Raw genomic sequence first — 14405 nt, 5'->3', positions numbered from 1 at the left:
CTTTTTGCCCCAAAGAGCTCCTTCAGGCCTGTTTGCCACGGGGCAGGGTGGCAGGGCAGGCTGCAGGGTCCCTGCACGGGGACAGGGGTGACAGGGCCACAGGTGACCCCCAGCTGCTGTGCAGAGCTTACCTGGGAGCAGCAGAGCAGTGCCACGGGCCAGGGCTGCTGGCTCCTCCAGGGCCTGTCCTGCTGCTGTCCCCACCACGCCCATGGGAAAGGCTCCCAGAGCTCAGGGTGGGTTTTGAGCTGGAAGGAGCTGCTGAGCTGGGGTTTGGGAGCACCCCATGGTTTATAGTGCCCCCGTCCCTGCTGTCCCCAGTGATGGTTTCCTCCACCCTTGCAGAGAGCCAAGATCGGGACGGGGTCCAAGGCTGCGGATGAGAAGACCAGAAATGCCATCTCCAAACTGGACAACAACGGCAGCCGGGACCGCATGAAGCTCTCGGACTTCAACTTCCTGATGGTGCTGGGCAAAGGCAGCTTTGGCAAGGTGAGCCCCCGTGCCTGGGCACTCCCAGGGCGACTGGGAGCACTGGTGCCACTGGGCTGCTGGGAGCCCAGCAGGGAACACAGAGGTGTCTGCTGAGAGCACCACCAATCCTTCCTTCTGGGAGGCAGGGGATGAGCTGTGCCTTTAAAGCTCTTTTTTAAATTTAGTTGGGGTTTTCTTCTTCTCTAACAATTACAATCTACGGGAACATTTTAATTAGCTTCCCAGACCGCTTGTGAGCGGTGACAGAATTTCATTCTCCTGGTAATTACGTGACTTGGAGCCTTGGTTTTTCCTGGGGTCTTGCCAGCTCTCTTGGTTGGCATTGGGGATCCCAGGGAGGCTGGGGCTCTGCAGGAGGTGGGTGCAGTGTTTGCTGGTGGGAGGGCTGGCCCAGCCCCACGCTCATTAGTGAAGTGCCTTAATTGCAGGCAGTATTGCTGTGCCTGCGGGCTCACTCCTCGGCAGGTAGCGGGGATGAGGTGCAGGGATGCTCCCCTGGGCACAGGGGTGCAGCAGGAGCATGCCTTCCCTCCCAGCCTTCTGCTGGCCCTGGGGCTTTGGGAGCTCCCTTCTCCCTCTGCAGAGGAGGAGAGTTCGCAGCTCCATGGAAGCCTTTGTGACAGTAGGGTTGGGGTGTCCTGGGGGTCCCAGAGCTCGCTGTGCCACCCCCGTGCTGTGGGCTGGCACCCCGGGGTGCAGGCCAGCCCCGTGCCCGTGCTGCTGTCACCCAGGAATGTCCCCTGTGCCCTCCCAGCCCCTCGTCCCCTCCAAGCCCAGCTGGCACCGGGGGCTCTGTGCTTGTGCCGTGTCCCCGCCGCCTTCTCCCCGAAATCCCAGGAACGCTCAAACTCCTCAGCCGGCTCGGCTTACATAAGGAGTGTGTGACAGAAACTGTTCCTGGAACAGAATGTCATAAATATGCTAATTAGCGCTAATTAAAACAGCACGTTGGTTCCTCCGGGTAGGTGCAGCCTCGCCCTCACGTGTGCCTGCCCTTCCCCGGGCATCCCTGGGCATCCCGGCACGGGGACCCCCAGGTGCCACCGCGCTGTCCCCGCCTCCCGTGCCCGCCAGAGGTGCCAGATGTTCGGGAGGAGCCAGGCAGAGGAGCCCGGAGCAGGGAGAGCAGCCCAGCTCCGCAGCCCTGCTGTGCCCAGCAGCTGCTTGTGTCCGTGGCACTGCCATCCCTCTCCAAGGCTGGCACCGTGTCCTTCCCTCTCCAGGGCTGGCACCCGCTGCTGTGCCTGGCTGCCTGCTGCCAGTCCCTGCTGCCAGTCCCTGCTGCCTGGGAGAGCTCTTGGGCTGCAGTCACTGTTTGAGCGAGCTCTGTCTGTCTCTGTTAACCCTTTGGCACCAGCGTTTGCTCTCCTCGCTGGGCTGGGCAGGTCGGGGTGCCCACACCAGCCTCGGTGCAGTTTGACAAACCTGCCTTCCCTGCCTTCAGAATATCCCCAGTGCTATTGCTGGAGCATTCCCAAACAAACACTCTGTATTACAGGAATAAATCAAGTTAAATATCAGCTTTTTTCTGCACCAGTAACAAGTTAAAAAGGAATGCAATCTGCTTCCCAGCGAGCGCTTGGCAGATGGAGATCCCCGAGCCAGGCCTGGGGGTGCAGGATGGATCTGCCTTGGAAGAGAGGGCGTGGGGCTGTGTGCCCTGCCTTGGCGTGCTCAGCCCGGCACACAGATGTCCCTGGTGCTCTGGGGTCCCCGTGGGCTGCCCAGGACTGTGGCTGGTGGCAGCTCCACGGGGCTGGCACCGCAGGGAGACGCTCCCACGGAGGGAGGCAGCGCTTGGCACAGCCCACCCTGGGTTTGCTTGGCTGTATTATAAATAGAGGGAAGTGAAATTAGGTGGCTTGCTCATATTTTTGCAGCTGATCAATCTGTCGTGCTCTGGAGCTGTCAGGCTTTTTGGGGTTTGTGTTGTTTGCTGAGCAGGGAGGAGCCTTTGGCCGCTTTGGCCTCCAGAGCAGGGGGAGTTCTGGGCTGGGGGATCCCTGAGCTGTGTCCCACAATGGAATCACAGGGTCACTGAGCTTGGAAAGCCCTCTGGGACCGTGAGTCCAGCCCCAGCACTGCCACCCGCTGTCCCCAAGTGCCACATGTGCCCATCTGAAACCCCTCCAGGGGTGGGACTGCCCCACTGCCTGGGCAGCCTGTGGAGCAGCAGAGGGCTGGCACACAAGGGGTTAATTCTGCTGTCCCTGGTGCCTCTGAAGTCACCCTGAGACCATTCCTGTGTCCTCTGCCCACCTGCCCCAGCCTGCAGCCCATTTCAGTTCCACCCTGTCCATGTTGACTTCACGTAATTTATTCCCCAAAGCCCGAGCTGCTGCTCCTGATGCGGCCGCAGGATTTCTGCCAGCTCCTTCAAATGAAGAGCAATTCATTTCCAGCCAGCTCCAGTCTGAGCCAGGAGACAGGGACAGAGGGAAAATGGGAGCCACAGCCAGCTCTCAGAGCGGGTTTAGGGCTGGCAGCCCAAGGAGCAGCTGGGGCTGCTGGAGTGTGCTGGGTCAGGCAGGGGAGCCTCGCTGGGCTGGTGGGATTAACCCAGGGATTTGCACCAGCAGCAGCAGTGAATCCCATTTTCTGCAATAAATGAACCTGCACAGGGGTGGCACTGGCTGGAAATGGGAGGTTGGGTGGGTTCTGCTGGCTGCGAGGGCCTTGGCTGGGTGATGAACCAGCACGTGGTGGGGTTTGCTCGCTGTTCTGGAGGCACAGAAAATCATGGGGGATTTTCTTACTATTCACTAGAGACTAACTCTTTTCCACTTCAAATATTTCCCACCTTGTAATCTGCTGGACTCTGTGTTCAGCCTTTTGACCACTCTGAGGGTGCCAAACCAGGCTGTGCCCCGGGGGTGAGGGGTGCAGGGGGGTGAGCTGGGCTCAGGCACCATCCCAGCCCTTGGGCTCCTGGAGGCAGTGAGGGGGAGATGTGTTAGCCTTGGACTGAGTCCCCAGCTGCTTCTGGGAGCAGCCCTGGCGGCTGCGTGTGGTTTGGCAGCCGCAGGAGAGGAGCCCCAGCTGGGGCTGTGTCAGGGCAGGGCCCTGCAGCTCTGTGGCCCCACGGGGGCTGTGCCTCGTGCAGGTGATGCTGGCAGAGAGGAAGGGCACGGACGAGCTGTACGCCGTGAAGATCCTGAAGAAGGACGTGGTGATCCAGGACGACGACGTGGAGTGCACCATGGTGGAGAAGCGCGTGCTGGCGCTCTCGGGGAAGCCTCCCTTCCTCACCCAGCTCCACTCCTGCTTCCAGACCATGGTAAGGGCTGCTGGCACAGCTGGGCCCACCCGGGGCGGGGTGGGCTGGGCACCCTGAGCACCAGAGCCTGGCACTTGGGGAAATGGGTTGGAATGGTGCCCAGGCCAGGCTGGATGGGCTTGGGGCAGCCTGGGAGGTGTCCCTGCCCATGGCAGGGGTGGCACTGGGTGGGCTTTAAGGTCCCCTCCACCCCAAACCATGCCAGGGTTTTATATTCTCTGCACATCACTGCACCTGCCAAAGCCATGGTGTGTTCCCTGCCTTGGCAGCTCACACCTTCCCCAGCTCACTGGCAAAAGTGCCTCAGCACCAAAGTGTGTGTGTGTGCGACGTGAGAGTGCCATGTGCAACAGCTGCACCCCAGATGTGGTCAGCAGGAGCTGCTGGTGACACCAGAGGTGACACCAGCCCCTGAGGAGCCCCAGGCCACAATGTCCCTTAGGCTCAGTAGCAAGTGCTGCACTTTTCCCAGGGCTCATTGCTCTGATCACAGCCCCGAGCAGAGGGACAGACCTGATCCAAACTGCAGGAAATCCATTTCTCCACGGGTGTGTGCTTGGGTTTGTGTGAGTCAGGAGTGGAGAGGGGCACGGGGCACCTTTAGTACAATCCCTGCCCAGCCCTGGAGCAGTGAATGAGGGTGTCCAGGTGCACGTCAGCGGGAGCCAGCAGGGGCAATCAGCAGAGTCCTTTAGAGCCATGACAATGCTTTCCAGGAGGATTACATTTTAATATTGTCCCAGAAATTTCATTTTCCAAACACATTGGGTGTATTTAAAGCCTGCAGCCCGGCTTTGCAGCACAGCAATCAGGCTGTGGCAGGAGCAGCTCTTTCACCCAGCATCTCCCTGGCATCTGAAGTGAGTCAGCGCGGGATTATTCCTGGCAGAGCCATAGTGGCTTAATAGTAATCGTATTTGTAATGTAATCAAAATGTATAGCAGGCTGCATTATCAAACGCTGGCACAAAGCACTCTGATTTCTGGGAGCACAGGCAGAGCACCATTCTCCACCGGGGCTGTTGGCTCAGCAGCTCCAGGAAAGGGAAAAGCCCCAAATCTGCCTTGTGGAGGAACAGGGAAGATGAGCAAGGACAGAGCTCTGCCCGGGGCTGGAGGGGGAGAGCTGCCTGTGCTGGGGGACCTGAAAGGGCCCAGGTCAGGGCTCTGGGAGGGGGGTCAGGGGTTCCTGGCTGTCCCCAGGTGGGCTGTGCCTTTGCTGTGACCTCTGGGGCATGGCAGTGAAGGGCACAGCAGCCACAGCCCCACTGGGATGATAAATCACACAATCCTGGAATGGTTTGGGGTGGAAGGGACCTTGAACGTCATCCACGGGCAGGGACACTTTCCATATCCCAGGCTGCTCCCTGCCAGCCTTGGGCGCTGCCAGGGATCCAGGGGCAGCCCCAGCTGCTCTGGGCACCTGTGCCAGGGCTGCCCACCCTGCCAGGGAGGAATTTCTCCCAAATACCCAGCACGGGGTGGATGAGAGCATGGCTGTTCTGGCTCTGCCTCTCGTTCCCAGCGTGCAGCCAGGCAGGGGATGGAGCAGTGGATTAGAAGGGCACTGAAAGGAGCCCTGGCAGTGCCACCCTGGCTGCTGGGGACAGGGGAGTGTCACCAGCTCCGTGCCAGGCTCTGCAGTGCATTTCCATCTGCGTGCTGCTGGGGTTGGGTGCTCCAGCCGTGGTGGCACGGGCAGAGGCAGGACACAGGACAGCTCGGTGCCCGTCCCTGCGTGCAGCCCGTGGGCAGCCGTGCCATCTGCCCGCCTTAGGCACAGCACGGCTCTGCTGGGCACCAGCTCCCTTCCCCACCCGGAGGGGAGGGCTCAGCTGGCGCTCCAAGAGCCGTCTCTGCCATGCTCTCCCTCCCTGAAGCAGATCGATATATTTAGGAGCAGCTGCAGCCCAGCCCGGCGCTGCCTGCTCAAGGTGACATTGCCACACGTGGCTCCCCACGGGGCTGCCCAGGGCTGTCCCCACTCAGGGGGTGCTCCCCAGTCCCCAGGCAGCTGAACAGCCAAACTCCCCACTCTGTCCCACCAGTGCCAGGTGTTTTACACAGCCCCATGGCCCCTGTGCTCTGTGTTCACCCCCGGGGCTGCCCCACAGCTGGGGGCTGGGCTGGGGCAGCAGCTGCTGGGCCAAGATCCTCTGGGTGGGCACTGCCAGCTGGGAAATGCCCCGTGGGTGCTGAGCCCAGCTCCTCTGGGTGGGCACTGCCAGCTGGGAATGCCCCGTGGGTGCTGAGCCCATTGCTCTGGGTGGGCACTGCCAGCTGGGAATGCCCCGTGGGTGCTGAGCCCATTGCTCTGGGTGGGCACTGCCAGCTGGGAATGCCCCTGGTGCTGCCCCCAGTTTCCCCTCACCCTGGCTATGGCAGTGTCCAGCTGCAGCTCCTGGGGGCTCCCTGTCCTTCCTGCCTGCAAAGCAGGGCACGGCTTGGCTGAGGAGGAAAGGAGCAAGGAGTTTTTATTGTGCAATGCTGGAACCTGCAGCTCCGCAGTGCTCCTGTGTCCCCCTTCCCCCGGGGTGGGATGGGCAGCCTGGGCTGTGTCCTGGGTTGACAAACTTGCCCTGAACCAGGACAGGCTGTCCCTGGGCTCGTGCCTGGAGGGCCCGTGGCACTGCAGCCCTTGTCCCCCGTCCCTCTGCAGCTCTCCTGGAGCCTCTCCAGGCCCTGCAAGGGGCTCTGGGGTCCCCTGGAGCCTCCCCTGGGGCACCCCCAGCTCTCCCAGGCTGGCTCCAGCCCTGGAGCAGCTCCATGGCCTCCTCTGGACCCCCTTAACCCCATGTGAGCCTGGCCAGAGGGACCCCTCAGAGCCAGCTGGAAGGAGTGGGGAGGGGGGAGCAGCCCCCTCCTCCTCCCCTGCAGAGCTGTGCCCCCCCAGCACTGCCATCCTGGAGGGGGCTGGGGGTCACACACCCCTGTCACACACCCCTCCCGGGGCCTGCCCGAGTCCTGGTGGCCGAGGATGGACTTTGGTCCCCTGGGAGCTGCTCCTGTCTCCCCTGGCAGCCTGGGAATGCCAGCAGGGACCTGCAGGGCAGCTCTGAGAATGGCTTCTGTCAGGAAGAGCAGGTGTATTCCTGGGAAGTGAAAAACCTCTGGTCTAGGGGTGCCCCCACGTGCCTTCCCCAGCGGGTCTGTGTGCAGAGCTCCAGTCCTGGGCACTCCCAGGGAAGGAGTGCTCTGGGCTCTGCACGGACAGCAGCCCTGGGGAGGACAGGGATGATTCCCTGGAATTAGAGCTCCCTGCTCTGACAGTGCTGCTGCTAACTGCTGCCTCTGTTCCTCCAGGATCGCCTGTACTTCGTGATGGAGTACGTGAATGGTGGGGACCTGATGTACCAGATCCAGCAGGTCGGCAGGTTCAAGGAGCCCCACGCCGTGTGAGTGCAGTGCTCTGGCACCTCTGGGCTGGGTGTGGGGTGCACCCCTGCCAGGGGCTGCAAACAGAGCCCCGGGCTCTGCAGTGCAGCTCCTGGGCAGAAATCAGGAATGGGAAGGTGCACGAGAACTCTGTGTGGGGTGCTGGTGCCCCCCACCTCACCTTGGGGTGCATTGTACCTGTGAGCAGAGGAGTGAAAGAGATAAATTTGGGTACATCAGGGCACAAGGCAGGGAGGTGTGGAGGCTTCCTGGGAGACACCAGGCCTGGTCCTTTCCCAGGGCACCACAGGGATGTTGGGTTTTGGCTCCTCTGCCAGGGTGGCCACCCCAAGTGTTAACTGGGGGCTCTTGGCTCCTGTTCCTTGAGAGCTGGGCAGAGCAGGATGTGTTCCTGAGAGCCTTCAGATGCTCACATAAAACCCACATAAAACACTGAGCACAGCCTGGTGGGCTGAACTGGTGTCTGGGAGCCCTCAGACCCAGAATATGCCCGAGGGCAGGGTGGCAGGACCTGCTGGCCCCAGAGCAGGACTGAACTGGTGTCTGGGAGCTCTCAGACCCAGAATATGCCCAAGGGCAGGGTAGCAGTACCTGCTGGCCCCAGAGCAGGACTGAACTGGTGTCTGGGAGCTCTCAGACCCAGAATATGCCCGAGGGCAGGGGGGCAGGACCTGCTGGCCTCAGGACCAGAGCTGAACTGGTGTCTGGGAGCCCTCAGACCCAGAATATGCCCAAGGGCAGGGTAGCAGTACCTGCTGGCCCCAGAGCAGGACTGAACTGGTGTCTGGGAGCCCTCAGACCCAGAATATGCCCAAGGGCAGGGTGGCAGGACCTGCTGGCCTCAGGACCAGAGCTGAACTGGTGTCTGGGAGCCCTCAGACCCAGAATATGCCCAAGGGCAGGGTGGCAGGACCTGCTGGCCCCAAGCAGGAATGACTTTCCAAGCCACGCTGCCGACATGCCGTGAGGAGCAGCCGTGGTCCACTCTTGCTTCACCTGTGCAAGCAGAAGTGACAGCCCCAGCAGCCCGCTGGCATCACTGCCAGCTCAGGCTGCCTCGGGTCATTCCCGGGTGCTCCTCCTCTGGAATTTCCCTGCCCTGGCTGCCTTGTCCTTTGGTCACATCTGCCTGACGCGTTTCCTTCGCTGCCACCCGACTGGCAAGGTTTTCATTGATCTCCTGCAATCAGTCTTCCTTTCAAACCTCCTCTTTCAGATTCTACGCAGCAGAAATAGCCATCGGGCTCTTCTTCCTGCAGAGCAAAGGCATCATTTATCGGTAGGTGAGCTCGTTCCTCCCCTCCCTCCCTTCCCCCAGCTCCCCAGAGCTGGAGCCGTGGGCAGAGCACAGCCCAGGGTCCTGCTGTGCCCCCAGCCCCCTGCCCGTGCCAGGGACGGGGTCTGGCAGCTGCCCACAGGTACAGTAACAGCATCCTTAGGGCTGGAAAAGCCCTGTGGGATCACTGAGCCATCCACACCAGATGTGTCCCAGAAGGGAGCTGGGAGCTGCAGGGTGCCCTGCTTTGGGAGAAGTGCCTGCTTTACCCTGTTCATGGGAAGGCAGCTCTGGTTCTCTCCTGCCCCTGCTCCTGTGTTCCTCTCCACACAACACCAGTGCTCCCTGGCAGCCTGGAGCAGCTCCAAGGCCGAGTTTGGCTGCAGGGCCCTGCTCCCTTACCTTGGCCACTGGAGCCAGCGCTTGTTCCGAGCTCTGCTGTGCCACCCTGTCACTGCTGCCTCAGCCCCTGAGGCTGCTCTGCCATTCCCAATACGGTTCCAGCACCCAGAGGCAGCTGGGTCACTGCCACGTGCAGGAGCAGGCTCACAGGCTGCTGGTGTAGCTCTGAAACCAGCATCCACTGCTCTCCCTGCTTGGGAGAGTTCCCAGAGCCCAGGGTGGAGCAGAGCATCCTAATGAGTGTCAGATACCATTAAGAGCTCTGTAAAGGGAGATGCCAACAGTGCTGCTGGAGTCAGGAGATGCTAAAGATGAAAGAAGTGGAACAAACTTGACGTGAGGGCTGATTCTTGCCATCAGCTGCTGCAGAGAGATTCTAGGTCTGTTGGTCCCCAGTGGCTCTGCTTCCTTCCTTCCTCGGAATCCGAATCCCAGCTCGGGTCCGTCTGCCTTTGGCCTGTCAGGGTTCTGAGCACTGACATGATAATTAGAAAATACAGCCTTGAACCCAGCCAGAATGTATAATCTGCACCAAAATGCCCAGAGTTTGCTACGGAAGTGTCCTTGAGGCTGCAGCATCCACCTCTGGAGTGGTGGCTCGAGGCTGGGATTCAGATGCAGGGATCTGTGCTTGGATCCACCTCTGCAGAGGGGCAGAGCTCCGGGGGCTGGGCACCACAAACAGTATTCTGAGCTGAGGAGCAGAGGGAAGCACAGCTGGTTCGTGTTTCAGGGGGGCAGAGCGCAGGTGAGGCAGGGACTTGTGCTGAGTAGGTGCTTCTCCATGGTGAGAGCTCTAAGTGCACTTTGATTTTCACAGGAGTGAAAGGAAAAAATCAATTAAATCGGTCTCCTGCCAGATGAGTGCTTTCCATCGCACACTTCAAAGCCCTGTGCCCAGCACAGCATTCCTGTGGGTTAAAAGTAAAATCGACACTCCATCCTGACAGATCTGAGTTCTTTTCCCTCGTTTCCCCACACGTTTTGCTGCCAGGGCGTGAGACGCGGGCGCGGCAGGGCTGGCGCTGTGCCCCGTGTCACGCTCTGCTCCACCCTGCAGGGACCTCAAGCTGGACAATGTCATGCTGGACAGCGAGGGCCACATAAAGATCGCCGACTTTGGCATGTGCAAGGAGAACATCTGGGACGGGGTGACCACCAAGACCTTCTGTGGCACCCCGGACTACATCGCGCCCGAGGTACGGACGGGATGGCGGCCGATGCTCCCCGTGCTCCCTCTGCTCCCCCCCTGGGCTCACCCGGCTTTGGGCAGCTCTCCAGCTGAACCAGGGGCACTCAGGAGTCCACCATCAGCCTGCAAAGTTCATGCCCGCGGCACTGTGCATCCCCACAGCCCCCTGAGGGAGCAGGGCTGCTGGATCCGCCTCCCTGGTGCTGTGTGCTGCCCCCACCCCAAAGAGCAGCACATCCTCCTGCTGCTCTCCCTGCAGTGGGATTTCCTCACGGGGGGTTTTCCCACGTCCGTCCCGTGCCTGTTCTGTCCTTGGCATGCTCAGACCCTCTGCAGGTTGCTCCTCACTTGCTGCCTTGCTCCTGGAAATGGCAAACCCAGGGGCTCAGCTCTGCCCCTCACTCTGTGTGATAGAAGCTTCCAGCACAACGTGACCAGTGAGAAACAGGGAATTATCAGTGGATAACATTTCCATGTGGAGTGGAAATCCTTGGATCGCTCCAGCTCACTGTTTGCAGTGAGGGGCTGTGTGGCTGGTGGGGAGGGCTCCCCATCCATGGCTTAGATCCCCACAAAACAATTTGCATTTGGTTATTAGTGATGTGACAGAGTCACACATGACACTTCCATGAAGTGCTGTATGGGCTCAGTTTAATGCCAGACTTGTGAAATTCAGAGTAATTATTCTTAAATGTCTCTTCACTTAAAAGTATCCCTCTAAACTCTTGTCACTCTGCTGATTTTGCAATGATGAAGTTAATATTTATTCATTTAAATGTTTCAGAGAAAGGGATTCTCTTTGCTAGGACATCAGTGCACTTGTGTGCTAACCCACATTGTGTTTGCTGCTCCCAGTGAGGTTTCCCACCATTGCATCCAACGTGTGCTCCATCCCTCATCCCAGCAGGATTAATTCTGGTGGTGTTGGTGCAGGGCTTGTGACTGTGGGTGATTAATGCTCCTTCAAAGCAGGACAAATGACCAGCTCTCCATGTGTTTGCCCAAGTGTTTTCACTTTAACTCTTATTTTCTTCTCCTTGCTCTGATTTGTCTTTTTCCAAAAGAAGAACAGCAAATGGGAAATTAGGATGCAAATCACTTTGGCTCCCAGGAAAGGCACCAAAGCCTGCTGCCCGTGGGTCCCAGAGGAGGATCCACTGCATTTGGGAACAGCAGCAAGGCTGTGGCTGTGGTGCTGTGGGCACGCTCCAGCTGGGCTGTGTCACTGCCAGCCTTTGTCACCCACCGGGCTGTGTCACCTGCAGGGCTGTGTCACCTGCAGGGCTGTGACCTTCCCAAACCAGCAGTGGGGGACAGCACGGACAGGGGATTTCTTTTAAGATCTCTTTCCTTTTAACGGCCTGCAAGGTGTGAACTTTTCCCACCCGAATTTCCCAGGCTGCTGGTAGAGAGCCAGGGCTGGACTCGGGGTCCCTCAGGGAGGGGTTTTGGTGCTGAAGGCTGTCCCAGGGAATACCCCTGACCCCTGCAGCTCGGGCTGGCTTTGCCTGTGTCAGAGCCAGGCTGTGACGCTGCTGTTGCTGCTGTGAACTGTTCTTATGCTGTAATTCTGGTTGTTTGCAGATCATTGCCTACCAGCCCTACGGGAAGTCGGTGGATTGGTGGGCGTTTGGAGTGCTGCTCTATGAGATGCTGGCTGGCCAGGTGACTGAGTTTGTCTCCTCTGGGCTGGCTCCATTGTGAGCACGGGCTGCTGTGGCATTTGCCACGCTTGGCACGTGGGTGGGCAGCTCCCTGAGCTGGGGTGACACTGCTCTGGGCACTGCAGTGACAGGACTGTGTCACAGTGTGGCACGCCCCAGGCCAAGGGCCAGAGCAGCCCCAGGAGCTTTGGGATCCAGGCAGGCCCCTGAAGCTGTGTCTGCTTGGCTCAGGCCCCCTTTGAGGGAGAAGATGAAGACGAGCTCTTCCAGTCCATCATGGAGCACAACGTCGCCTACCCCAAGTCCATGTCCAAGGAGGCCGTGGCCATCTGCAAAGGGGTAAGGGCTGCCCTGGGTCCTCTGCTGGGCTGGGGGAGGGTGGGGAGTGGCAGCCTGCAGCCCTGGGGTCCAGCCCACCCACTGCTCCCAGCATGGCCAGGGTCTGGCACTCCTGGGCTCTGGTGCCTGTGCCCGCCAGGGCTAAAGCCACAACTCGTGCTCTGTGTGTGTGTGTGTACTAAACACAGATAAAATAACAGCTGCATCCTCCCCATGCCCCTAGGCTGAGCAGAAATACAGCTGGGGCTGGGGCTGGGGCTGGCCTGGGGCAGGGGAGGGCCAGCACAGAGCTGGGTGCTGGCTGGAGCGTGGAAGGGAGGGCTCCTGCCCAGACACCCTGTGCCCCACCAGCTGAGGACAGGGCAGCTCTGGGAACCTTTGCCTGCAATGAAAAATCATGCTCAGGGAAAATGGATGTGATTCCCAAGCAGTTTTCCTAAGATCAGAGCCAAAACCTTCATCTTCCCACTTAGCTGTGATAAGTTGCCCTTCAGGACAACCTGAAGCTCTGCTGCTGTCTCCATGAGGTCAGGGCAGCATTTTCATTATCCTGTCTCTTAATTTGCACTGAAGCTCTGCAAAGCACCGCATACCAAGCTGGCCTCTCCATGGACTGGGCCTAGGCCTGACTTAATTGCAGCCTGAGTTAATTTGGGATGTGATGGATAAAGGCTGCCGAGGTCCTGATGTTGTTCTGTGTGCCTGGGGCTGAGCCTCATCTCACCCCCCAGTGCCACACACCGCTATAAATAAGTGTTTGTGTAGGAATTTAAGAAATGTTTGCTTATAATAGTTAATATTGAAAATATCTGAACGTTCCCTGTCTCAAAATAGTGTTTCTGTCTGCAAGTGGCACATGCTGCGCTGCGCTCCCACTGCGGCACTGCAGAGCCTCTCGCTGCCGTTGCCAGGATCCCGAGCTGGGTTACCGAGAGCAGCGCTCGGCCCGTGGGGAAGGGCTGCTGCAGGGCTCCCACCGGCCTGGGCTGTTTGCACAGGGGCTCTCCAGGGAGCTGCTGCCTCGTCAGGCTGCTCCCCATCACTCTGCAGCTGCAGATGCTGTCACAGCTGGAGCCGGGGATGGGGAGCTGTTTGCTCACAGAACAGTTGGTGGCTCTGCTCTCACCTTGTCTTTCTTGGAGGTTTTTTTGTCTTTTCAGGGTTTGGGGTTTTTTTTTCCCAGGGTTTCCCTGGCTTTCAGTGCCCTGTTGCAGCTGTCAAAGATCAGCTTTCCTGAGCGAGTTTGTTTTGTGCCCTGGGGTGGCAGGGCTGACCTGTACCCACGAGTGGTGGCAGGTGTCCCCAGCCGGAGCACTGGCACCTCCTGTCCCCCCTGGGGGTCTCACAGACCCCAGCCCTGGGGCACAGAGCCAGCCTGGCTGCAGCCCTGGCGCCAGGGTGAACTGTCCTGCTTTTAATAAACAGTGCTTTTGCTGAAAGCATGAAGCTCATATTCTCCATCCTTATCAAGGTCTTGTGAATCTCTGGAATCTCCATCTGATCTCTGGCCAGGGCTCAATCCCTGCCCCAGGATATTAATGTTGTACAGCTGCCTGTGGTTCCTGGGGCCCTTTCCCTTGCTGAGCCAGTGAAGAGAAGTTTAGATGATAAACAGCATTAATGGACTGTTCTTTTTTCCTCCAAACTGACTCTCTCATTAGAAATCCATCTTATGTCTGCTCCGGAGGTGAGGGGTTCTGCTTCCAGGGCTGATGGCAGATTTGGAGGGCAGATTGTCCATCTTAAAGGGGCAGTGGGGTGTATAGTTCACTCTGCAGATGCTGAGAAGTCTGTGCCAAGCCAAGGGAGCGCTGGGCAGTGCCCTGCTGCAGCCAGGTGCTGAGGGAGCCCTGCCAGCACCCGGGGGTGTTCCTTGGCAAACCAGTTTCATTACCAGACGGAAAGGGGACATGCCCATCCTGCCAGTGCTCATGTACCTGCCATCTGCACAGGCTGCTCTTGCAGAGCACTGTCACCTTCCCTGTCCCTGAGCCACTCCAGCTCCTTCCTCAGTGCCCTCTCCTCGGAGCCCCAAAGGCGTCTGGAGGAGGTGGGACCTGCTGTGGCTCCAGCTGGAAACTCCCTGGGGGCTGCCCAGAGGGGACACTGGGGGCAGTGGGACACGCTGTGACCGTTTCCTGCCTCCCCAGCTGATGACCAAGCACCCTGCCAAGCGCCTGGGCTGCGGCCCCGAGGGGGAGCGGGACATCAAGGAGCACGCCTTCTTCCGCTACATCGACTGGGACAAGCTGGAGCGCAAGGAGATCCAGCCCCCCTTCAAGCCAAAGGCTGTAAGTGTGCTGGGGGGCCCTGTGCCACTGCTGGGGGCCCCTGTGCCACTGTTGTGTGCCCCTGTGCCACTGCT

At 59.5% G+C, this 14405-nt stretch overlaps 1 protein-coding gene across 2 annotated transcripts in view; it reads left to right on the top strand.

Moving 5' to 3' along the window:
* Positions 1 to 14405, top strand: part of PRKCB (protein kinase C beta) — an 85925-nt gene that overhangs the window by 59558 nt on the left and 11962 nt on the right. For both annotated transcript variants that reach the window (XM_039732280.1, XM_039732279.1), the window contains exons 9-16: positions 346 to 492; positions 3599 to 3772; positions 7075 to 7166; positions 8384 to 8446; positions 9906 to 10044; positions 11622 to 11702; positions 11933 to 12040; positions 14191 to 14331. In XM_039732280.1, the coding sequence (XP_039588214.1) occupies positions 346 to 492; positions 3599 to 3772; positions 7075 to 7166; positions 8384 to 8446; positions 9906 to 10044; positions 11622 to 11702; positions 11933 to 12040; positions 14191 to 14331 (945 nt within the window). The remainder of the gene's footprint in view (positions 1 to 345; positions 493 to 3598; positions 3773 to 7074; positions 7167 to 8383; positions 8447 to 9905; positions 10045 to 11621; positions 11703 to 11932; positions 12041 to 14190; positions 14332 to 14405) is intronic.

The sequence above is a fragment of the Passer montanus genome, unplaced genomic scaffold (assembly GCF_014805655.1).
Source record: "Passer montanus isolate IOZ18808 unplaced genomic scaffold, ASM1480565v1 scaffold8, whole genome shotgun sequence".
NCBI classification, from domain to species: Eukaryota; Metazoa; Chordata; class Aves; order Passeriformes; family Passeridae; genus Passer; species Passer montanus.
This window is presented reverse-complemented; position numbering and strand designations above follow the sequence as displayed.